Consider the following 26,592-nt stretch of genomic DNA (forward strand, 5'->3'; position numbering starts at 1 on the left):
TTCGCCAGGCTTGCGAGAGGCGGGAGTTGCTGCTTACATTGGAAGGTAGTTCGGTGTGAATGGATCGACCGTGAGAACGATTTAGTACCGTGTACTGTGTTTTTGCGTGATATGTAACATCCTCAACAGGCACAATGCAAATGTTCACACACGGTCATTGAAATGCTGAGACACAGTTAAACGCAGTGGACAGTTTTGTCCCGGATATTTGTTTGCAAACTACACGCTTAATTCGTAAATAGATAGCTAACTAAATAGACCATTCAGAATCTTGCATCATAAAACGCAATCTAGAGTGCAACAAGGGGAACGCGCGTGACGTCACAGGTGCCGGTCAATGCCCGTTGCAGTGACGGCATTCGCATCTTAGACGTGTTCACGTGCAAGCACTTTCATGGAGGCTGTGAATAGAAATGTGCTGTTGCACATTTAACTGCATCTTCGGGTTATGCTACGTTCCAAGTGCATTTCCACGTAATCTGAACCGCAACAATCTCCAAAATACATCTCCTTGTACACTGCACACACACGCAATCGTCTGCGCACTCCACACGTTTCTCTAAGATGCATGTCGAGTGTAGGTCTTCTTCTTGGTTCTTTCGGTAAAGTCACGTAGAAGGAAAATAATAAAATAATAATAAAACATGATAAAATAATTCTCACGACGTTTCGGCCACAACGCAAGCAGCCGTCTTCAGGTGGAGAACAGGTCTGTCGAGAAGGCTGCTTGCGTTGTGGCCGAAACGTCGTTATGTTTTATTTTTATTATTTTATTCTTTTCCTCCTACGTGACTTTACCGAAAGAACCAAGAAGATGAATCCCCGCAGTCACGAAAGCTTTTAATCTAAAGAGTGTAGGTCTGTTCCCGCACGACGTAATTCTGTGTTCACACGAGGGAGTCGCGCTAAACGATCGGGGTACGTAAAAGATGACACGTCCCTGTGTCCAAATCTCTCGAAACGTGGCCAATCTCATTAATATCTCGAAAGCTAAGCAGGTCTAAGCCTGGACAGTGCTTGGATGGGTGCACGCCACGATGCGTCAACCAGGTTGTCATAAGGCAGCGGAATCTACTCTTCTACAGTACCTCTAAGCTCCCGGCAACCTTCACCATTTATTTACCATGTAGATATTAGCACGGTTGGCTAAAAGAAGTTTTAACGTACGTACGCACGTACGCAAACACGCAGCGTGGTGAGGTGTGGTCAATAACCCTCCTTGACCTGATGATATCGTACTCTTAGGTTTTTTCGGTAAAGTCACGTAGGTAAAAAATAAAATTAAAAGTTAATAAAAGTAATAATGGAAATAAAATAAAATAAATCACGACGTTTCGGATGCAACACAAGTCTCCGTCATCAGGTGTATCAATACATTTAACTGTAACAGTCCCACCTGATGACGGAGACTTGTGTTGCCTCCGAAACGTCGTGATTTATTATTTTATTTTATTTCCATTATTACTATTATTAACTTTTAATTGTATTTTTTACCTCCGTGACTTTACCGAAAGAACCTAAGAGTATGAATCCTTGCAGTCACGAAAGCTTCAAATCTAGAACTGATTATATCGGCCGTTGTCCCGGGTGAATCGGCCATTTCGTCTCAGGTCGACTTCGATGCCATGCGCAGAGAACATTGTTGACGGCGTGATTTGTGAGCCCCAAGCGGAGCCAGCGGAAGGCCCTGCTGGCTGGCTCGTGTGTTGTGAAGGTGCACCACGTGCTGCACCCTCCTCCTCCACTGCAGGAGAAGATGAGCGCTCGGTGTCTTATTGCTGGCGTCTTGCATAGCGGACCTGTACCAACAGGGCTTAGAGAATGCATTGAGAGGTAGTTTAAAGTGTGCACGTTGTGGCTGATGCTTAGTTTTAAGATATGATTTCATGGGGAACAGAGGCGGAGCCCAGGACCTGTTCAGATATCATTCACCGCTGTTGTTAGCAGTGGTAGAGAAAATAATAATAATAATGAGAACAGCCTGTCAATTACGAGGTGATCAATACATGTGGAGTGTATTGATCATTTAATGGGTGACCGGACGATGGATTGTCTGGGAACTCTTGTAAAGGGGGCAGCTTTTGCATGGATTGGCAGGCTTTGCCCTGGATTGAAAACTTCAGGGAGGGCATTTGACTAGGCTCAGATATGTCTTCCGCGACCACTGCTTGCAGTGGTTACCAATAACGTTACAAACATTATAATCAGTGGTTACCAATAACGTTACACACATTGTAATCAGTGGTTACCAATAACGTTACAAACATTATAATCAGTGGTTACCAATAACGTTACCAACATTATAATCAGTGCCTTTTCAGTCGGCAGAGCTGCAGGGCTTCCCATCCAGTGCTTTGCAGGTGAATATTTGCTCGGGATAGAAAGCTCCAGGCAGCTTTAGTCGCATCCTTCAGAACGCAACAACGGTCACTTCAAGTTTCATGCAATAGGTAAAAAATCTATGAAATTATTAGAGACTCGGAGTTTGCGTCTTTAAAAAACCTGAAATGTTACTGCGGACCTGAGTTTCCATCTCGTTCGTTAAAGGTGACGCTTAAATATTTAAGTGAGCGCGGCAACCACGAAGGTGTGCAGAGTGTGGCGGGGCTGGGGACGCGTCCACACGACTCGTGGTCACGGGGCTCCACTCAAAGGAGAGCTGAACATCTCCGAGTCACTGTGGGGGCGCCACAGCGGCTAGGAGATGTTAACTACCTCGCCTGGTGCACAGGAGGTCGTGGGTTCGATCCCGACCCTGACGCCTGCTGCTGTACATTTGGAGTCTGCGTGTCTCTCTCTCCGTGGTCGCGTGGATTTTTATCCGGGTACTCCGGTCTTTGCCTCCACGTTTAGAAGCACGCGTTTAAGAGTATTTGACTGCTGTACATTTCCACGTGATAAGCCACTTCGTTGAGCTATCATTTGTGGCCAGGTCGCTTCTGAAAAAGAGCTACATCGCTCAGAGGGCCTGACCTGGTAAAATACAAAATAGTTTAGTTATAGAACCCAAAACCAGACCCTCTCCTGCGCCTGCAACTAGACTCCATCCTGGTTCTAAAAACCACTCTGTCCTGGGTTTAATCATCAATCCTTCCCCAGGGTGTAAAAATAAATCTTTGATGTGATCCAAAGACCGTGTTGGTCTGAAATAAATAGTACAAATTTACAAATATCTTCAGACCTTAGACATTACTGCCATTTTAACCCTGCACGTTGACTATTATTAGGGGAATGGGGGATAAATGCTTTTAGAGCTCATGTTAAACAAAAATAGGTTACAAAAATAACTGCATTGTTGAACCCTACAGACAATTGGTGGAGACCCAGCCTCCATTCTTCTGAGATGATGTATACATTCAGATATCTCTCAGTGCAGTGCAATCCGACATCTGAGACCACTTCACAGACCTTTCGTCAACACAATAAGGAGTATCGCTTTCTCGCCTATTCTGCCTCTGCCCGTAATGTTCATCACACGACAATCAACCTATATCGTTCATTCTCTTTGTTTTTTTTCGGTAAAGTCACGGAGGTAAAAGATAAAATAAAGCAAAATCAATGAAAACAACTCAATTAAATCACGACGTTTCGGATGCAACACAAACATCCGTCATCAGGTATGACCGCCTCAGCAAAACCGCTGCAGCGTGATTTAATTTAGTTGTTTTCATTCATTTTGTCTTATTTAATCTTTTACCTACGTGACTTTACCGAAAAAAATCTAAGAGTATGAATCCTTGCAGTCATGAAAGCTTCAAATCGAGAATATCGCTAATTCCCACAGCTGGAAATTAACCAAATTAAGTTTCAGAATCAAATTTCGCGCGATGTTTTTTTGCGTGTGAAACCATTGCTGTTCGGGCAGAGACCATCGGCTCTCGCTACATTTTGCGAACTCAGTTTCATGGCGGGCGACCGTCTGTATTCAAACCCAGGGTCTCGCCAGTGCCAGTTAAGTCCTCTGACCTCTGACACTAGAAACACTCGCTGAATGTGTGTGACCTGATAAGTCTGCAACGGCACGAACGCTGTGCGGCAGGGCAGGTTGCTCTTTCAGAAGCGCGCCAGCGTGCGCAGGGCAGTGGGGCCGTGACTGCTGATGAGCTCCAAGACGTGCACGCCCGAGTGGAATCCGCCACAGAGGATGCGCCCATCGCCACCCGAGCACATCGCTGTGAGTGGGCCACCCAGGATCGCTACGCACACACACTCTGCACACAGACACACAGCGTCGTCACGCACACACCCTGCACACAGACACGGCGTCACGCGCCCTGCACACAGACACGGCGTCACACACACACCCTACACACAGACACAGCGTCACGACACACATTCTCCACACAGACACAGCATCACTACACCCTGCACACACACACAGCGTCACACACACACCCTGCACACAGACACAGCGTCACACACAGACCCTGCACACAGACACAGCGTCACACACACACCCTGCACACAGACACAGCGTCACGACACAGCATCGCTACATACAGTGTGCACAAATCCCGACAGCATGAAATTACACTTCAATGCTACGCACACAGTCTGTACAACACATCAGCAGGAAAGCCACACACGCCGTATGCAACACGGACATGCCCATGTGTACATTGTCGTGCGCCTGCATGTACGTGCTCGTGTGCACGTGCTCATGTGCACGTGCTCATGTGCACGTGCTCATGTGCACGTGCTCGTGTGCACGTGCTCCTGCATGTACGTGCTCGTGTGCACGTGAGCACGTGCTCGTGTGCACGTGCTCCTGCATGTACGTGCTCGTGTGCACGTGAGCACGTGCTCGTGTGCACGTGCTCCTGCATGTAAGTGCTCGTGTGCACGTGAGCACGTGCTCGTGTGCACGTGCTCCTGCATGTACGTGCTCGTGTGCACGTGAGCACGTGCTCGTGTGCACGTGCTCCTGCATGTACGTGCTCGTGTGCACGTGAGCACGTGCACGTGCTCGCGTGCACGTGAGCACGTGCTCGTGTGCACGTGCGCCTGCATGTACGTGCTCGTGTGCACGTGCTCGCGTGCACGTGCTCGCGTGCACGTGCTCGTGTGCACGTGGGCTCGTCGTGCCTGTGGCGTGCAGCTCCCAGACGCGCGCGGTGCCGTCGTGCGAGGCCGTTCCCAAAAGGCCCCCGGGCAGGAAGCAGCAGCTGCTGCTGCTCTGGCTGTGTCCGTGGAACTCCCGCACAGCACCGCACGGTTGCCGCCCGTCCCATAGCTGCTGGCGCAGGCCACACGGCCACAGGGCCGGGCAGTACGTGACAGGGCATGGCAAGGCATTTCATCACCATTGGTACCTCATTTGCCAGTAAAAAATATGATAATTGGATTTTTACCCTTTTATCTGGCAACAAAATTGACACCTCTTTAACGAGGAGTCATGTTTGCATAGACCACAATACCTGCAGTCATAATGCAAACAAAAAACATAACTCTGACAGTGCATACATTATCAGAGTTGTGTTTTTTGTTTGCATTATGACTGCAGGTATTGTGGTCTATGCAAACATGACTCCTCGTAAAAAAGGTGTCAGTTTTGTTGCCGGGTAAAAGGGTAAAAAACCAATTATCAAGGCATTTCATATTTACGATATAGTTTTTTTTGCATCTGAAGTTTGCGATCTGAATTCCTGACCGCAGGTAACAACAACGACGGGTTGCCTGTCCTGAACCATCTCCCCCTTTACCAACCCGCACCGGCCAGCAGAATCAAGACCCCCACCAACACCAACAGGCAGTGGGGAGGCTTTCGTCTAGCCCTGGATTGTCAAACGGCTGTATCGATACTGCTGATGACTCTTCTTGGTTCTTTCGGTAAAGTCACATCGAAGGAAAATAATAAAATAATAATAATAAAACATAATAAAATAATTCTCACGACGTTTCGGTCACAACGCAAGCAGCCGTCCTCAGGTGAAGAACAGGTCTGTCGGAAAGACAGTGTCTGAATGACAGACCTGTTCTTCACCTGAGGACGGCTGCTTGCGTTGTGACCGAAACGTCGTGAAAATTATTTTATTATGTTTTATTTTTATTATTTTATTATTTCCCTTCTACGTGACTTTACCGAAAGAACCAAGAAGATGAATCCCTGCAGTCACGAAAGCTTTAAATCGAAATTTACTGCTGATGACGTTTTCAGCAAAGATGTTGGTGGTGATAAATGGTAATAATGGGTGGTGGTGATGTTGGGTAGTGCGGAGTTGTGCAAGTAGCGGTGTGTGGTGTAGGCTTGTGGATGTGGTGGCAGTGGGGAATGATGGTGGGGTTGTGGTAGCTGTTGTGGTCGTGGGTGGTTGTTGATTTTTGCAGTGGTAGTGTGTTATAGTCGGGAGTTACAGTAGTGGATGTGGGTGGTTATGGTGGTGGTAGTGCGGGCTTATGGTGGTTGCAGCGGTGGTCGTGAGTGGTAGGAAGAGATTATAGTGGCGATGGTGGGTTGTCACAATTGTAATTATTCGCGATGGTTCTACACTGAATCGTAGGGTCACCACCTCTCTGGGTTTGACGAAGACACTCCGGGAATTAGCGTCTGTGTTCGGATGGCAGGAACTAATTTGTACCGAGACCTGTTGGCACCGAGTCGACGTTAATTGCAGTATGCTGCACAGTGCTGAAACTCCGAGGTGGATTGGAATAGGGGCTCTAGGTGGCAACCCCACCGTACCGTGGCCTCGCAGCCCTCTGCGTTGACCCCGGCGCTGGTGCTGAGGAGGTGGGTGGCGCTGGGGGACACCGCACAGCTCGTCTGGATGTGGCACTTGGGGGGAAACAGCACCGACACCTGCGCCGTGCGGCTGTCCCACAGCCTATGGCAGCACCGCACAGCACCAACGCCGCAATGAAACGCCTCACCACAACACGACACTACAACATGACCGCCGTACAGCACCACAGACACAATGCACAACAACACCGTAACATTACAACACAACACCACAACACGACACTACAACATGACCGCCGTACAGCACCACATACACAATGCACAACAACACCGTAACATTACAACACAACACCACAAGGTGACACAACACCACAACACGACACTACAACATGACCGCCGTACAGCACCACAGACACAATGAAACACAATGCACAAAAACACCGTAACATTACAACACCACAAGGTGACACAACACCGCAACACGACAATGTAGTATTGTTGTGAGTGATTTGGTAGTTTGTTTGATGTGGTGGGGGGCGACTGTTGTGTTTTTTGGTGCGTGGTGGTATGACTAATATCGTATTAGTGCAATTGATGTGACAGCGGTGTGAGTGATGTAGTGTTGGTGTGGTTATTGTGGTGTTGTTTGACACGGTGGTGGTATGATTGCTGTATTATTGATATGGTTGATGTAGTCGTGTTGTATGTTACGTGATGACGGTGTGATTGATGTGGCAGTGGCGTGGTGAAAGTGGTAGTGTTGGTGGTGTGGTCGTGGTCGTGGTGCTCCTCTGACCGCACAGTTTTATCCTCGGATGCCTGGGCCACCAGAGCGCTGCCAGGCACCCAGCACAAGTCCGTCACCTGCGCAATCACCACAAGCAACCGCATCACCCAGAGTCACAGAGCGGAGGGCCAGCGACTCAGGGGGCCTGCGTCCATCCTTGCACTGAGCCACCGCCATCCCCGAGAACTTAGGCTTCGAATCCAGGCAGCCACACACGGTTAGTGGCGTGAGATGATGGTCTCGGTCCGGTCACGAATGAACACCTCGGCTAAGCTTGTTCACTCAGGGCACCCTCACTGAGTCTCAACTCTCTTTTTCAGGAGGGTCCTGCCAAGTTTTCGCAGTAAGGGGGGCGATGTTGCTGCTGTGTTTGTAATCCCAACTGAGAAATTTCCAGGTACATTTTCCAGCATTGGGATAGTTGGCCATTGCCGGTTATGCTGTATTTATTTTAGCTATGGGAGGAAATGGGAGAATCTTGAGGAGACCCATTGCATAACAGGGGTAGAACTCCAAACTCCAAACTCCAAACTCCAAACAGAAAAGTGCTCAAGTCGGGAATCGAACCCAGGCTCTTCTTATTGCGAGGTAGGAGTGTTACGACTGTGCCACCCTGCCGCCCAACCTCACTGTTCCCAGGCTCCTCTCGCACGCCCTGTATCTGTGGCCTAAGTCTGGCCACAGTCGCATGCTGTGCACGAGGTGGACGATCACTCTCTCAGCAGACTGGATGCAGAAGTGAGAGCACTGGACACTGCAGACGATGACGCTGCCGCCCGGCTCAGCCGACGTGTGGTTTAAGAAGAATAGGGCAAAGTCACGTAGGTGTAAAAAATAAAATAAATTAAAAATGAAAACAACTAAAAGACACACTTAAGCGGTTGTGCTTCCGCTGCGTTGTCCCCCGCTGAAGACGGACGCTTGTGTTGCGCCCGAAAACGTCGCGATTTAATTGAGTTGTTTTCATTTTTTATTCATTTTATTTTTTACCTACGTGACTTTACCGAAAAAACCAAAGAGTATGATCCTTAAATTTCGATTTAAAGCTTTCGTGACTGCAGGGATTAATTTTCTTGGTTCTTTCAGTAAAGTCACGTAGAAGGGAAATAGTAAAATAATAAAAATAAAACATAATAAGATTATTTTCAGTATGATCCTTGCAGTCACGAAAACTTCAAATCTAGAAAGAATAGGGCAGTGCTGCCCCCTCCGGCGTATGTCTCACACTAGCCCTGGAGTGACGCGGGGGGATTGAGAGAGGCGCGTGTGTGTGCGTGTGTGTGCGTGCAGGAGTTGAGAGATGGTGAGGCGCGTGTGTGTGCGTGTGTGTGCGTGTGGAAGTGGAGCGTGTGTAAGTGGAGTGGGCGGCTGGGAGGACTCACCAGGTTCCGAGGCAGGGACGCTCGCCGCACGCAGACGCCCGTGTCCACGTCCCAGAAGCAGAGCGCGTTGTCACGGGAACCCGTGCACAGGACACTGCCGTCTGCACTCGCAATGATGCAACATGTCTCAGGGTACACGCTCTGCAGGCCACTGTCTAAACAATAATGGGCCACGTGCCGTATGCCTGGTCTCCCCGTTTCACGTCCTCCTGTGCCCACGTGCTGTTTCTCCGTTTTCCATGTCTACACGTGCCGTGTTTCGATGTCTGTGTGTCTCCCTGTCTGTGTGTATCACTCTTATCCCCGCCCACCCACCCCACCGTGCGCTGCATGTCTCTGTGTCACCGTGGTTGAGGGAGAGTCCCGTGAGCACGAGCTCGTGGCCGGAGAAGGTGGCGACGGGGCCGTCGGCGGGGTGTGCACGGTGCCACATGCACGCGGTGCGGTCGCGCGACGCGCTGAACACGTGAGTGCCGCCCGGCACACACGCCACCTACACCACGTAACAGCGCAGAGGACACGACCGGACGCTGGTACAGGTCGGTGTAGGTGTCAGACCCAGCAGGTGGGCAGCAATGTGGGGTCACGTGTTCTCTCACCTTGGTGACATCACGGGCGTGGCCGAGCAGTCGTGCGGACAGCTCCCCCCTCTCCCAATCAAAGAGCACCACCGTCTACAGCACAACAACAACAACAATCATACAGCACCACGGTCTACAGCACAACAACAACAACAACAATCACATTGTGAGAGTGGTGGGACAGCGGTTAGCGTGCTGCGCTGAGAACCTGACGACCCGAGTTCGATTCCCACACACAGTGAACACCAGTGACACATGTCTGAACCCGTCCTGGGCTTCCCCTAGGTCGACTCAGCCTCAAATGTGCAGTGTGTAAACATCGGCACTGGGGAGACAAAGGCGCTCATGTGCCGTGCCGGCATTCATACGTGCTCGCTAACAGCACTTGCCCCAACAGTCTGTTAAGGCTACACGGGGGATCTTTGTCTTTGTGAGTGGCGTACGCAGTCCTTGCTGCCCGAGAGGCTGAGTCCAGGGCCGAGCAGCGCGAGAGAGGCGACGGCGTCGCGGTGAACGCGGGGAAAGTGCCGCACCGACGCTTCGCCCAGCACACATGCCGGAGACTCGACCCTGCACACACACACACACGGCACGGTGACAACCGCACACGCACGCACACACCGCTACGGCCACGGTGACCCTTCCCGTGAACTTCACTCATTGATTCCACCTACCATGTTGAGGACTCGATCTATCCAGAGCGTTTCGTCTCAGCCACCCTGTGCTCCGTCACCACACTGCAGGTCACGACGCTTCTCAGCGGCCAGTTTCCCAGGCGCTGAGCAGAGTTCGCAAACGGGTACCCGATACCCGTACCCTACCCGATACACGGCTACCCGTACCCGGCCGGGTACAGGTACGGGTACCCGTTAACGACCCTAGTGCGGCCGGGTACGGGTAGGCCATGAGTCACTGGTGAGTAACCGTCTGTCACTCATTTCCCAACGTCTTGTCTCTTCTCACAATTCAAGTTCCTAGAATAAACCCACCCGCGCCTGCAACATGGCTTCATCCCAGAGGTCACAATCGGGTACCCGTACCCGTACCCTACCCGATACCTGGCCGGGTATGGGTAGCCGGCAGAGGTCGAAAACGGGTTTTAATTCCTTACCCGTACCCGGCCGCACCAGGGTCGCAAACGGGTACCCGTACCCGTACCCGGCCGTACCCGTACCCGGCCGGGTAGGGGTAGGGTACGGGTATCGGGTACCTGATTGCGACCTCTGGGATGAAGCCATGTTGCAGGCGCGGGTGGGTTGATTCTAGGAACTTGAATTGTGAGAAGAGACAAGACGTTGGGAAATAAGTGACAAACGGTTACTCACCAGTGACTCACGGCCTACCCGTACCCGGCCGCACCAGGGTCGCAAACGGGTACAAGGAAGCCGGGTATCGGGTAGGGTACGGGTATCGGGTACCCGGTTGCGACCTCTGGTAGCCAGGTATCGGGTAGGGTACGGGTACCTATTTGCGACCCTGGTGCGGCCGGGTACGGGTAAGGAATCAAAACCCGTTTGCGACCTCTGGCGCTGAGCGCTCACCTGTACTTGTGCGGGGGGCGGACGCTGGGCTTGCTCTGCAGCTTCCCCATCGACACCTGTGGGGCACTCAGCCTCGGCAGGCGACGGGCGCCATTGAAACCTGCGGAGTGAATGGAGGCCTTGGGCTTAGGGCAGGGGTGGGGAACCTTGTTTCTGCCAAGGGACATTTGGATATTTATAACATCATTCGCGGGCCATACAAAATGATCAACTTCAAAATTAGCCTGTTATATTTGGTCAAAGGTTTAATAAACTCACACCCCTAATGTGATGGCTGGAACTGCTTCTCTTTGGCGAGGCGTGCGATGTTAGCTGGTATTGATGATGTTGCTACTCGTAACTGCTTTTCCAGGTTTGCTCCTAGATTTATTGAATTTCGAGTCCCGTCTGCGGTTGCCTTGGCAGGGCCAGCCTAAATTATTTTGTGGGCCTTATACGGCCCGCGGGCCGGACGTTCCCCACCCCTGGCTTAGAGCGTCGCACACAGCGCTCCAGAGACGCTGCATGACTTCCAGATAACATTTAAACAGAGTGTGCAACACACGTAGAAATGTCACCGCACAGCTTGAGTCCACACTTATACACGCACTCTACTGTCAGATTGATCAATGACATTCAAATTGCAGATGCTTTTAATTCTCAGAGCTGGAATTTTGCCAATTTCAAAAAAACTAATTGAATGTGATGGTGTATTTTTTTGTTCAGTAATTGGCTGAGACCAGGTCACCTCGATTCAAATTCTCATGATTAGGGTAACATTGTGTGTATGTGTGTGGGCAAAAATTAAATGTGATTCATATACTGTATGTTGTTTGTAATTAAAGGTTCTACAGCTACCACAATGGTAAAGTACGAGAAGAAGAATTGTGAGCGAGGATCATGTCAAGCCACTGAGGTGGTGCTCACCTCTCGTTTACAGCCCTGGAAATTCCACATTCCGATGGCGTGAGTTTATCCACCAATGTTGCCTTCCCACAGAAAAATGGTCCTAATTGTATCAGTCCCCGTGGGATAATCGACCTTCTCATTGCGAGCCGCTCGCTTGACCACTGAGCTGCCACCTGGCCGGATCACGGCGGCGAATTATATTGAACCGCGGTGAGTGAGAATCGTGGCAGCCATGGTGATGAAGATTCACATTACAGCACACAGCTGCAGTTTGTTTCACTGCGGAATTAACTCAACTATACCACGGGCGGTTTACGCGGGTTTCATATTCACCGTGCTCATTCGCACCTTTTACGGGCACACTGGTTATACGATCAGCTTCTCACTCTTCGAAGCCCAGTGACCAATTTAACATTGCATGTAACTTGGAACGCTAGAAACACATTCCTGCGGAGGGAGCTGGTAGGAACGTTGGGTTGCTCGGTCAATGGCCTGCAGGGTCAACGGCGGCGTGGTGTATTCTGCAAATATGGCCGACTGTGAGGGCGGGCACAAGCCGGCGTGAGTAGGTTAAACGTTGAGTTTTATAAGGGCACCACGGGGTGACCAGCCCCTCCCCACCCAGTCCCACCACCACCCAGCTCCACCCTCCCCACCCAGCCCCTCCCCACCCAGCCCCTCCCCACCCAGCCCCTCCCTCCCCACCCAGCCCCTCCCTGCACGACGGATGGACACAAGGACACAATAATCCCCTGTGGGCTGGTGGAACCAGTGGGTTCTTACCAGTATAAGAAAAGCAAGTATCCGAACAAACACTGTCACCTAGGCACCAGCATTCACAAGCTGAATATTGCCATCGTTTGATCAGGTGCCAGAAGTCGATGCACCCCTTTCTTGTCGCGTATGGACGGATGAAGAGCAACTTGCGTTTCCGTTTCTGTGTTTGGTCATTTATTATTACACGCTTTTATTTAACTCACTCCGTCTGTTGTTGGTGTTGTCGTATCCTCAAATCTTGTAACTCAATTTTAACCCACTTCCCAATGTGGTATCGACTGCAAACTTGGTATACTTATGTCATACTGATGACAATACTATATTCTATCATTAATAAAATCTAAAAAATGTTTAAACATTATTTTACACGCTTTTATATTTAACTCACTGTCTGTCGTTGTTGTATCTTCAAATCTTGTAACTCAATTTTAACCCACTTCCCAATGTGGTATCGACTGCAAACTTGGTATATTTATGCCTTATTGATGACAATACTATATTCTATCATAAAAATAAAATATTTTTAAACAATCTTTTTACACGCTTTCTATTAACTCACTATGTTGTTGTTGTTGTCGTATTCTCAAATCTTGTAACTCAATTTTAACCCACTTCCCAATGTGGTATCGACTGCAAACTTGGTATACTTATGTCATTCTGATGACAATACTATATTCTATCAAAAAAAAGTATTTTTAAACATTCATTTTCATATGTTATGTTTCGGCTTGGGTCTAATTGTCCACGCTCAACTAACGTTGGCTGTAAATCACAACGGTCCCTTACGTTATGGCAAGCTTTGGGGCCACTTAATGGAGTCGTGGAGTTCTGCCATTACGAGTACGGTACATTAAATTAAAGCGTGTTTTAAAAAAAGTTTTTTTTTAATATTACTTATCCAGGAAATAGCTTCAGTGAATATGCGGTAGATTGATTCTCCGCCTCCCCCTTAATTAAATGACACTGGAGTGGAGTTGGTGAACCACGCAGGAATACAAGTCCCAAACCATCAGTTCTATTAAAAGTCACGATGATGACGATGATGATGTATGCGAGACACCCACCTGATAGGTAACGAGGTGGTGCCTGTGGCAGCTGCACAACCAGCAGGTTTTTGACCAATCTGCCTGGAGTTTCAGCATCCTTCCCTTGTGTGCAGACGTTTACTCTGGGCACGCTAATTTTGACACAAACACAAACAAACAATAAACTTAACCTCTGAAGCAGGCCTTGATTATGAACACGTTTTATGGACTCAGTGAGCCATAAGAGTCTGCGTTTGGATTCAGTTAAAACCGCTTAAACTGGTTATGGTTCAATTGGCTCTGAATGGTTTTAGAAAGGTTAGGTTGATGATTAACTAATTGTTAGAAACTTGTTTGAACCAATTCTAATTTGCATATTTGTAAAAAAAAATCTAAATAAATATCTTCCACCTAAGATACATTGCAGGCGACAATTTAGGTTACAGAGGAGGTCTTGGTTTGAGAATTTTGCTACGTTTTAACTAATATGCAATAATCACTGTTTGAATTGGTTCAAACATTCTTAAATCTTGTTCCAGTTTTAGGTTTTGTTCGAATGTCCGGACTAAACACATTCCTCCTGCGGAGGGAGCTGGTAGGAACGTTGGGTTGCTCGGTCAATGGCCAGGGTCAACGGCGGCGTGGTGTATTCCACAAATATGCCCGACTGTGAGGGCGGGCACAAGCCGGCGTGAGTAGGTTAAACGTTGAGTTTTATAAGGGCACCACGGGGTGACCAGCCCCTCCCCACCCATCCTCACCCCTCCCACCCCCCACCCAGCCCCACCCTCCCCTCCCCATCCAGCCCCTTCCCACCCAGCCCCTCCCCACCCTCCCCTCTCCACCCAGCCCCACCCCTCCCATTTTTGATGCACGACGGACGGACACAATAATCCCCTGTGGGCTGGTGTAACCAGGAGGTTCCTACCAGTAACATGGGTACTACAGTGGATGGCTGTAGATACACTATTTGCAATTCTTAATACAAAACAGATCCGAAAAACCACCTTGTCACGAAAACCAACAATATCATCAAGACTTCAGTAAGTCGGCTTGGGCAGCACACATCACTAGAAGGAATCCTGGCAGATGGATGAAACTGGTGACCTCCGATTAGCGCGGTTGGCTACGTACGGTGCGAAAAAGAAGTTCAATATGCATACACACAGATTGGCAGCCAAAGGATAACAAAAAAACGTCCAAGAACATGACCACCATAGAGATGACATCAGCTCGTGAGATAACATCAACTGGTGCACAGGAGTGAGATGGACTGTGGCATCGCAATAATGACCATGAGGAATGGTGAGAGGGTTCGAGTGGGGAGGCCTTCTTCCAGCAGTGGAAAAACAATTGTGCTTTATGAGTCTCCTTTTCATCTTCTTGGTTATTTCGGTAAAGTCACGTAGAATGGAAATAATAAAGTAATAAAAATAAAACAATAAAATAATTCTCACGACGTTTCGACCACAACGCAAGCAGCCGTCCTCAGGTGGAAGAGAAGACAGACCTGTTCTCCACCTGAGGACGGCTGCTTGCATTGTGGCCGAAACGTCGTGAGAATTATTTTATTGTTTTATTTTTATTACTTTATTATTTCCATTCTACGTGACTTTACCGAAAGAACCAAGAAGATGAATCCCTGCAGTCACGAAAGCTTTAAATCGAAATTTGAGTCTCCTTTTGTTAAAAAATAAAAATGATCCGACTAAAATTTTAAATGTTGCCAATGTAAGTACAATTTAATCATCATCAATGATGAAACACAGTGGATGATGATTCTTCTTCATGGATGACGATTAAATTGTATTTTATTATGTTTTATTTTTATTATTTTATTACTTCCCTTCTACGTGACTTTACCGAAAGAACCAAGATGAATCCCTGCAGTCACGAAAGCTTTAAATCGAAATTTGAGTCTCCTTTTGTTAAAAAATAAAAATGTTCCGACTAAAATTAAAAATGTTGCCAATGTAAGTACAATTTAATCATCATCAATGATGAAACACAGTGGATGATGATTCTTCTTCATGGATGACGATTAAATTGTATTTTATTAAGTTTTATTTTTATTATTTTATTACTTCCCTTCTACGTGACTTTACCGAAAAAACCAAGAAGATTAAATTGTACTTACGTTGCCAATATTTGCAATTTCAGTCATAAAGAGAATTGCATTCAACACTGACGGACCGTGACTCACCTTTACCAATGATGGAGTCAGAGAATCGTTAACAGAAGAAGAAGACGCGCTTTGGTAAATCCCCACAGAAATTACCGAGTGGCTACAGTGGGGATGGAGTCTAGGGTTCCGTGCGAACCATCTCGGCAGAGAAAGTGCCGCCCGCAAGCCCCTCGTCTGTTCATCTGCCTACTGCTCTGCCTACTGCTCAAGCCGGATTGAGGTCAATCTTTCATTAGACCTCCCGGCAACGCTAAAATAGCATCGTGAATCCCCTGTGTGTCTATGCCCCAATAGACAACATATCTCACGGAGCCGATTCATATTTTCCATGACCAAACTCCCGAACCTGCTCTGTACATGTATTTGTGGAGATCTGTACGGTTTCCATTGAGCTGTAGTATATTATAACATTTAGATAATGGTGGCAATCCATTCTTGAGCCAGCAACAACTCACAGCCCTCTGTCAATCCACTGCTGGATGAATGCCTCCCTACGTCGTGTCCACCGTGGGGGTTGTTATATCAGACTTCACCACACTGGCCAATGCGCACTGGTCTATGCATACTGGTAAACAGAGTCCAGGATTGGCTCGTATATATCACTGCAATATTTTGCTGTCTTTTCTTGGATTTTCTGTTTGCACTCAGTCACATATTCACTTTAAGATGTTTTCTTGTTCATGTTTTTGTTTTTTGTTTGTTGCGGTTGCACCCGATTCAAGAGCCGAATGGCTCACAGGGCTATACCTAATACATGAACTTGAACGAGCCACTGATGTTAGCTGCGACCAGGCATTTAAATGGGCTCGCTGGCTCTGAGTCCAGTGCATTATCAACCACTTTGCCACCGCTCCACCGCCTGCAACAGTAGTAATATGTACAGCTTCATTTTTCGATTTAAAGCTTTCGTGACTGCAGGGATTCATCTTCTTGGTTCTTTCGGTAAAGTCACGTAGAAGAGAAATAATAAAATAATAAAAATAAGACATAATAAATAATTCTCACGATGTTTCGGCCACAACGCAAGCAGCCATCCTCAGGTGAAGACCAGGTCTGTCGGGGAGACAGCGTCTGAAACTCTTCACCTGAGGACGGCTGCTTGCGTTGTGGCCGAAACGTCGTGAGAATTATTTTATTATGTTTTATTATTATTTTATTATTTCTCTTCTACGTGACTTTACCGACAGAACCAAGAAGATACAGCTTCATTGTCAAGCCATTGCTGAATGAGGCCCTCCCCATATCGCACGCTAGTCAGTACAGGTTGGCAAAGTGGGGGTGGCTGGGGCTGGTTCAGACAGATAGCAATGACCAGCCACTTACATTGGTGGTGGGGGTCAATGAGCAGTGTGCTAACCACAGCGCCACCGCTCGTCGCAATTAAATGAGAATACAATACAGTATTCTGATTCTGTACATTGTTGACTGTAATTCACTGGTACATGCAACGACCTTTATTGCAGTTGCATTTGCAAGAGTCTCATGACCCGCTTTGCAAAAGTATTTTGGTTCCCATAGTCACACAGGGCCTTTATTACCTTATTGTATTGTCCACTTAACTGTGGCCACAAAGTGCTCTACGACCGCACTCGTTGCCAATCGTTATACCCTGGCGCAGGTTCAATTACTACGCTATATGGCGTCAATGAAGATGGCACTTTGTACGTGGTATTGAGTCGTATTCACCGCTTGACAATGGCATTGAGTCGTATTCACCGCTTGACGATGGTATTGAGTCGTATTCACTGCTTGACGATGGCAATGAGTCGTATTCACTGCTTGACGATGGTATTGAGTCGTATTCACTGCTTGACGATGGCAATGAGTCGTATTCACTGCTTGACGATGGCAATGAGTCGTATTCACCGCTTGACAATGGCATTGAGTCGTATTCACCGCTTGACGATGGTATTGAGTCGTATTCACTGCTTGACGATGGTATTGAGTCGTATTCACTGCTTGACGATGGTATTGAGTCGTATTCACTGCTTGACGATGGCAATGAGTCGTATTCACTGCTTGACGATGGCAATGAGTCGTATTCACCGCTTGACAATGGCATTGAGTCGTATTCACCGCTTGACGATGGTATTGAGTCGTATTCACTGCTTGACGATGGTATTGAGTCGTATTCACTGCTTGACGATGGTAATGAGTCGTATTCACTGCTTGACGATGGTATTGAGTCGTATTCACTGCTTGACGATGGCAATGAGTCGTATTCACTGCTTGACGATGGCCGATGGTCGAGCTGGTAGCCACAGGAGGAGGGAAGCATGCCGGAGAGGATGTCCACCCGAGCTGGAGAGGGAGCGATGTAGCAACCATCTCGTGTGCACGTGGGTTGTTGCTGTTGTTGTTGCATCGTTGGACTGAAACTTTCTATTCCTGCGTACGGTGGCGGCAATATGGTCACGAGCTAAATGCCGATGTGGAGAGGTCTGCCAAGGCAGGAGGGAGGGGGCTCCAGGGGGGGCTCCAGGGGGGGGGGCTCCAGGGAGGGAGGGGGCTCCAGGGAGGGGGGGGCTCCAGGGAGGGGGGGGGCTCCATCCAGGAGGTGGACATCAGGTCCGTGCGTGGTTGATCATGATGAAGCGGTTTAACACGTAGGCTTACACACCGGTTAGTGCTGTACAGGTGACGAATTGGCCACGTTCTGTTTACGTGACAACCCTTACTAGTTGGCTGTGTCGGGTGGTGGAGGGTTTTAACGACACATTTATATATTTACGCGATCTAACCCAAAAAAACTCTCTATTATCATGATGAAGCGGTGAGATGATCATCGTGTGGCGCAGTGTCTGTGAGTCCAACCCCAGACGTGACACCCAAACATCCAAAGTGACGTTTGTTGGTGATGCTGGATGAACTAAATACCAGATCAAAAAAAATTAACCCGTAAAAACAAAGTTTTTCACTATAAATCCTTTATATGCGTGGCGGCTAGAGTCCTCTCGTCCTCTGGCTTGAGATGGCTGCCACCTATGGGTGGGATGATTGCCTGCCACCATTAAGCAATTGGTAATTAAATATAAAAAAAATTCCTAAAAAGTGTAAAGTTATGGAAAAAAAATTTCACGAAAATAAATTGTCACGCACAACGAGTCTGTGTGCAAAATGTCAGCTCGATTGGATCACGGGAAGTGGGTTAAAAAACGATCAAAAGATTTGCACGGTCGTAAGCGTGCAAGCAAGCAAGCAAGTGAACTTAATATAAAGGATTTAAAAACAGCAGCTCCTATCTTTCGTCTACACACACGTAGGCTGTGTCCGATACGAGTTTGAAGCTCGTGTTAATATATTTGCCATGCTTTAATATCACGTTCAACCACATCATCTTATATATTCACAGAACTACTGTGGCAAGTATAAAACCCTGTGGCGTTACTACACGCAACCTCACACGGATATCGCGTTCGATTTAAATTTCATTTGACCGTAAAGGATGCGGCGATAATGCGTTGCCAGTGGTGCAACAAGAAAACAAACATCAACTCGACAAATTCACCACTCTCCATTACCGCCCTGCCATAAAGATGAACAGTATCGAGTGGGTGACGTTTCGGGCAAAGGCCCTTCTCTATGAAAAGAGTCTCAATTCCGTTCTGCTGAGGGCTATTGCCCGACACGTCGCCTATTATATATTCATCTTTACGGGCAGTGATATGAACGAACGTGTCGAGGTTTTGTTAATCTAACTTTAGTTGACTACGGACGCGACTAGAGGAGGGAGCAACTTGCCTGGGCTCCCGGGGGGGCTCCACGCACCAAGCCGGGCAGCGCGTCCAGACCAGCCCGAGGCTGCACGGGGAGGCCCTAGGCCGCGGTCGCCTTCATTCGAAACGAGGACGACGTCGGCCCGAAGCGGACGTCGAAGCAGAGGCGCGTGGTGCAGACGATGAAGAGGAGGGGTGTGAGAAGGAGGAGGAGTGTGAGGAGGCGGACGAGGAGGATGTGGGACGACGATGAGGGGAACGAAAAGCGGGGACCGCGATGGGAAGCGATGGGCGCTGCCGTTACCGTGGCAACCGTTAGCATGGCAACCGTTACCGTGGCAACGCCACGCGGCTTCAGCTGATGTGAGGCCGTGGGTTGTTTGCATACAAATCAAGTTCAAGTTTCATGTATTTGGCGTAGCCCTGTGAGCCATTCGGCTCTTGAATCGGGTACAACCGCAACAAACAAAAAACATGAACAAGACAACATCTTAAAGTGAATATGTGACTAAGTGCAGACAGAATATCCAAGAAAAGACAGCAAAATATTGCAGAAAAAAATCACCGTACACCAAGGCTGTGTGCAGAAATCCCAGTGGGGTGCAAGTCAAACAACAACAACCACAAGACAACTTAGATTAAGGCCATCAGTCTTACTCCGTACTACAACAAACAAACATGGCCAAACCATTCTAGATTTGAAGCTTTCGTGACTGCAAGGATTCATATTTTTAGGTTTTTTCGGTAAAGTCACGTAGGTAAAAAATTAAAAATTTAAAGAAATTTTTTACCTACCTGACTTTACCGAAAAAAAATTAAAAATTAAAATTAATTTTTTACCTACCTGACTTTACCGAAAAAAAAATTAAAAATTAGATTCCAAAGAACACAGGATGAGATGTTATTATCCTTTGTGCAAGCACTTCCAAGAGTTCATGAACAGTGAGCCTGGTGAAATTTGGGGAGCGCATCGTCAGTAGTGAACCTTTGGGTCCTAGGGTGTTTCGGCCTTTCATACTATACACCCTCCCCAAAGGCGGCCAGCGACAGGGTGATCAATCCTACGCTTGCGTCCCATTCCCAATTAGTCATAGGAGTTGCCTTGTTGTTGATAGCCAACATCCCATGGGACTATGCATGGCAGGGGCGTCCTCATCCCTGAGTCAAGCATTGTTGACTGCATACCTCCTGGCCCTCTCACTTTGGGGCCCAGCTGGGGTCTTTCCTCTTCATCCAGAGCCACTGACTGCTGCCTTCTGCCGCCTCCGATACAGCTCTGATTGCCGAACGCTGGCTCTGGCCCTTAATTCCCAGGTCTCTAAGCAGTCTGGTTGTAGATGTTGCCACAAAACCTCTGCAGCCCACCTCCACTGGTCGGACTTCTGTGTTCCAGCCATGATGCCGTGCTTCAGCAGCTAGATCGGCATAGCGCAGATGTTTTCGCTCATAAGCCTCATCTACTGAGGTTTTTTCGGTAAAGTCACGTAGGTAAAAAATTAAAAATTTAAAGAAATTTTTTACCTACCTGACTTTACCGAAAAAAAATTAAAAATTAAAATTAATTTTTTACCTACCTGACTTTACCGAAAAAAAAATTAAAAATTAAAATTAATTTTTTACCTACCTGACTTTACCGAAAAAAAATTAAAAATTAAAATTAATTTTTTACCTACCTGACTTTACCAGAAAAAAAAATTAAAAATTAAAATTAATTTTTTACCTACCTGACTTTACCGAAAAAAAATTAAAAATTAAAATTAATTTTTTACCTACCTGACTTTACCAGAAAAAAAAATTAAAAATTAAAATGTATTTTTTACCTACCTGACTTTACCGAAAAAACCTAAGAATATGGCCAAACCAATAAACTTTTCGAAATCACGACATCGACCTCGCTCGTTCGCTTGTAAACTTCCTGCAGCCGTGAAAGTTAAGAGGACAAAGCCATTCTTTTTTGTTTTTTTCGGTAAACTCACGTAGGTGAGATAATCAAATACAAATGTCACGACGTTTCGGAGGCAACACAAGTCATTTTTGGCTGTAACAGTTGTATCTGAAGGCAGAAGCTTGTGTGTTGCCTCCGAAACGTCGTGGTATTTTTATTTGTATTCTCACCTACGTGACTTTACCGAAAAAATCAAAGAGTATGGATCCTTGCAGTCACGAAAACTTCAAATCTCGAATTAGGACAAAGCCACTTCAAATCTAGAAGGAATAAATTACCTTTGCACGGTGTGTGAATGCGGCAAGGCCGTAGCCATTGAGTCAACATTGGGGGGGACCAAATCTTCCACGGGGTCTGGGGGGACCCCCCCCCAGACCCCGTGGAAGAATTTGTATTTTGTACGTATTCATCCTTAGCCATTGTCTATCTACTGCTGGATGAATGGGTGGTGGTGATGGTTTAGACTTTCAGGGGTGGGGAACCTTTTTATCTGCCAAGGGCCATTTGGATATTTATATAACATCATTCGCGGGCCATACAAAATGATCAACTTAAAAATTAGCCTGCTATATTTGGTCAAACATTTAATTAACTCACCCCTAATGCGATGGCTGGAACTGCTTCTCTTTGGCGAGGCGTGTGATGTTAGCTGGTGTTGATGATGTTGCTGCTACTCGCAACTGCTTTTCCAGGTTTGTTCCTAGATTTATTGAATTTCGAGTCCCGCCTGCGGGTGCCTTGGCAGGGCCAGAGACCAAATGATTTTGTGGGCCTCATACGGCCCGCGGGCCGGACGTTCCCCACCCCTGGTTTAGAGGCACAATATAATCACAAATTAAAACTTGTAACGCACACAGAGTGTCCGCTCACTCTCGTAGTGAGACATTGACTTGGAGGCGCAGGCGAGGAACTGCAGACAGCAGGAAGGCAGGCACGCGACAAACCGGCGCAAAATATTTCCCAAGTTCTGCGGTACTCTATGTATTAAGGCGTTATGGGTCAGTTAATAATTGTTTACGAGTGGGAGGAAACCGGAGCACCTGAACAAAAATAAGGCACGAAAGGGGTCAAGGGGCCGTCCATAAATGACGTCACGTGATTTTGGACGATTTTTTACCCCCCCCCCCTCGTCACACGGCGTCACAAAAAGTTAGACCACCCCCTTCAAATATGACATCACAAAGCTCTACCCTCCCCAAGAAATAAAACATGCTTCAAATCGCTTTAAACTATTGTCATTGTAGTGCGTATTTAATGTGCCGCTGCAGGAGAAAACATTTATTAAAAAGTCTATTTAATTAAGTAGAACGTGTTGTCTATATTTATTGAAAGTTGCGCATTTTTATGTGACGTCACATTTCTCAACCCCCCCCCCCCCCCCCCTATCACACATCGTCACAAATGTCTGACCCCCCCCCTCCTCCTAGGTCCGTGACGTAATTTATGGACGGCCTTCAAGGGACTCCACATCCCTTCGACGAGACAGACGGTAGAAGGCGGGTGTAGTCGACATTTGTGCTCTAGCGCCTCCTCCTGGCGAGCCAGGGAACAAAACCTCGGTGCCCACGTGGGAGGGAATTCTCGCAAAAGTTGCGCGGTGATCCACCAATCAATCCTCGCTGCCTCTGCAGTGCCGGATTACCGGCGTGCATAGCCCCCGGGTGAACGACACATTTGTCAATAATGCTGTGGCCTTAAAAGGAAAATAAATATGTTACAGGCAACGTTTCGGGACATTACCCTTCTTCATAGCACAACAAACATGACTCCTTGTAAAAAAGATGTCAGTTTTGTTGGCAGATAGAAGGGTAAAAAAACCCAATTATCTTGTTTTTTACTGGCAAATGAGGTTCCAATGGTGTAAATGCTTACCCCGAGCTCTTATACTCTGATGGTGCATTGTCTTTGAGTTGTGCGCCTTTTGGCGTCATCTGGTCCAACACCATGTGAGACTAGGCTCTAAGGAAAGCTGTCTCGGGTGTGGACCAATCAACTTCAAGGACAGTGCACATTATCAGAGTTGTGTTGTTTGTTTGCATTATAACCGCAGGTATTGTGGTCTCTGCAAACATGACTCCTTGTAAAACAGGTGTCAGTTTTGTTGTCAGATAATAGGGTAAAAAACCAAATATCATATTTTTTACTGGCAAATGAGGTTCCAATGGTGTAAATGCTTACCCCGAGCTCTCATACTCTGGTGGTGCATTGTCTTTGAGTTGTGCGCCTTTTGGCGTCATCTGGTCCAACACCATGTGAGACTAGGCTCTAAGGAAAGTTGTCTCGGGTGTGGACCAATCAACTTCAAGGACAGTGCATACATTATCAGAGTTGTGTTTTTGTTTGCATTATGACTGCAGGTATTGTGGTCTATGCAAACATGACTCCTTGTAAAAAAAAGGTGTCAGTTTTGTTGCCAGATAAAAGGGTAAAAAAACAAATTATTATAATTGTAAATGTTGACTTAAAACTTTCGTGACTGCAGGAATTCATATTCTATGGTTCTTTCGGTAACGTCAGGTTAAATAGATAAATAGAAAAAATAATAACACGTCTCCTGGTGACGATTGCTTGTGTTGCGATCGAAACGTCGTAATATTTGTACTATTTTTTCACCACTTCATTTTCATTTTTTTTATAGGACATGATTGTATTTCGATTTAAAGCTTTCGTGACTGCAGGGATTCATCTTCTTGGTTTTTTCGGTAAAGTCACGTAGAAGGGAAGTAATAAAATAATAAAAATAAAAATATTATGTTTTATTTTTATTATTTTATTGCTTCCCTTCTACGTATCTTTACCGAAAAAACCAAGAAGAGGACATGATTGTAATTAAAATAGTTAATAAAGGGAAGTTTGGCATCAATAGGACACACGTCATGACCAACGAATTGGCAGCCAAATAATGGAACGAGTTTAAGAGAGCGCCCACCAGAACCATCACCAACCAGCAGGATATGTATATGATGGCTTATGTGTGTACATATGTAGAACTTCTTTCGCACCGTACATGGCCAACAGGGTTATAATCGGAGGTCACCTGGCAACCTCGCAATGTCTCACAGTTCCCTCTGCAAGCAGTAAATCATTATGGGAACCTCATTTGCCAGTAAAAATATGATAATTGGTTTTTTACCCTTCTATCTGGCAACAAAACTGACACCTTTTTACAAGGAGTCATGTTTGCATAGACCGCAATACCTGCAGTCATAATACAAACAAAATACATAACTCTGATAATGCGCACTGTCCTTGAAGTTGATTGGTTCACACCCGAGACAATCAACTTCAAGGACAGTGCGCATTATCAGAGTTATGTATTTTGTTTGTATTATGACTGCAGGTATTGCGGTCTATGCAAACATGACTCCTTGTAAAAAGGTGTCAGTTTGGTTGCCAGATAGAAGGGTAAAAAACCAATTATAAAGCAGTAAATCATTAACACCCATCACGAGCAACCCTTCTATGGGCCATGTTAAGTTTCAGTTTTCAGTTTCATGTATTAGGTGTAGCCCTGTGAGCCATTCGGCTCTTGAATCGGGTGCAACTGCAACAAACAAAAAACAAAAACATGAACAAGAAAACATCTTAAAGTGACTATGCGCAAACAGAAAAATCCAGGAAAAAACTGCAAAGTCTTCCAAAAAAAGCACCGTACACCAACGCTGTGTGCAAGAATCCCAGTGGGATGCAAGTCAAACAACAACAACAACAACCACAAGACAACTTAGATTAAAGCCATTATTCTAACTCCGTACTGCAACAAACAAACATGGCCAAACCAAAAAAAACGTTTTCGAAATCACCAAAATAAAGCCATAAAAGCAATGTAACAGTGATCATAGGAACTGTGACCGAAATTTTACAATAAACAACATGTACCACCAAAACCCTGTAGCCATAGCTGGCTGCATGAGTCACTCCACAACAGCAGGAGCATCAGTAGGAGTATCAACATTTTTCAATGCTATGTTTATTGATACCTTTTGACTATATCAAGATGTCATCATATCCAAAGCTGCTGATGCAAGCAAACCTTGTCAATGAGGAGGGGCTTGTCAGCTTCTAACAGAGATGGGGCATAACCCGCCTACATCGTGACCTTGTTACAACAACGCTGTAATCGTGGCAGTCTACTGCAGTATATTTAAGGAGGATTTCACACTGGGATATTTGGTCAATCACTGATTGTTTTCCTCCAATCCTGGGGCAGCTTCCCCCAATTCCACAGCAGATGTAATCACCGTGTGCCACGACTCCATCACGTTCTGACTCTGCTTCTTTAGACATCGTATTGCAGAGTTCGTGGGGGGACGCGGTCAGAATTAAGGGAGGTCACGCAAAGATCAATGAGCAAATATTAGACACTTTCCCTGCACGGCATCCACGACGCAGCCTCTACCCACCCCCCTCTTACTTCCAGACCCCGCCCCTCACCCCCAGACCCCGCCCCTCACCCCCAGACCCCGCCCCTCACCCCCGGCCCCGCCCCTCACCCCCAGACCCCGCCCCTCACCCCCAGACCCCGCCCCTCACCCCCAGACCCCACCCCTCACCCCCAGACCCCACCCCTCACCCCCAGCCCCGCCCCTCACCCCCAGCCCCGCCCCTCACCCCATACCCCGCCCCTCACCCCCAGCCCCGCCCCTCACCCCCAGCCCCGCCCCTCACCCCATACCCCGCCCCTCACCCCCAGCCCCGCCCCTCACCCCCAGCCCCGCCCCTCACCCCATACCCCGCCCCTCACCCCCAGCCCCGCCCCTCACCCCAGACCCCGCCCCTCACCCCCAGACCCCGCCCCTCACCCCCAGACCCCACCCCTCACCCCAGACCCCGCCCTTTACCCCCGGCCCCGCCCCTCACCCCCGGCCCCGCCCCTCACCCCCAAACCCCGCCCCTCACCCCTAGACCCCGCCCCTCATCCCAGACCACGCCCCTCACCCCCGGCCCCGCCCCTCACCCCGGCCCCGCCCCTCACCCCCGGCCCCTCACCCCCAAACCCCGCCCCTCACCCCTAGACCCCGCCCCTCATCCCAGACCACGCCCCTCACCCCCGGCCCCGCCCCTCACCCCGGCCCCGCCCCTC

General features: G+C 47.7%; 1 protein-coding gene across 1 annotated transcript; it reads right to left on the reverse strand.

The window, feature by feature from the left end:
- Positions 1–1,516: 1,516 nt before the first annotated feature.
- Positions 1,517–24,595, reverse strand: LOC133356467 (WD repeat-containing protein 31-like). The gene is made up of 12 exons (XM_061573999.1): positions 24,570–24,595; positions 19,590–19,649; positions 13,703–13,815; positions 10,974–11,073; positions 9,876–10,002; positions 9,451–9,525; positions 9,197–9,344; positions 8,852–8,952; positions 7,479–7,546; positions 6,683–6,824; positions 5,086–5,233; positions 1,517–4,211 (listed from the first exon to the last, which is right to left on the reverse strand). The coding sequence occupies exons 1-12, from the start codon at positions 24,593–24,595 to the stop codon at positions 4,054–4,056; spliced, it is 1,266 nt and encodes a 421-aa protein (XP_061429983.1). The 3' UTR covers positions 1,517–4,053.
- Positions 24,596–26,592: the final 1,997 nt, after the last annotated feature.

Source organism: Lethenteron reissneri, chromosome 54 (assembly GCF_015708825.2).
Source record: "Lethenteron reissneri isolate LAM-NWPU_2019-01 chromosome 54, ASM1570882v1, whole genome shotgun sequence".
Classification (NCBI taxonomy): domain Eukaryota; kingdom Metazoa; phylum Chordata; class Hyperoartia; order Petromyzontiformes; family Petromyzontidae; genus Lethenteron; species Lethenteron reissneri.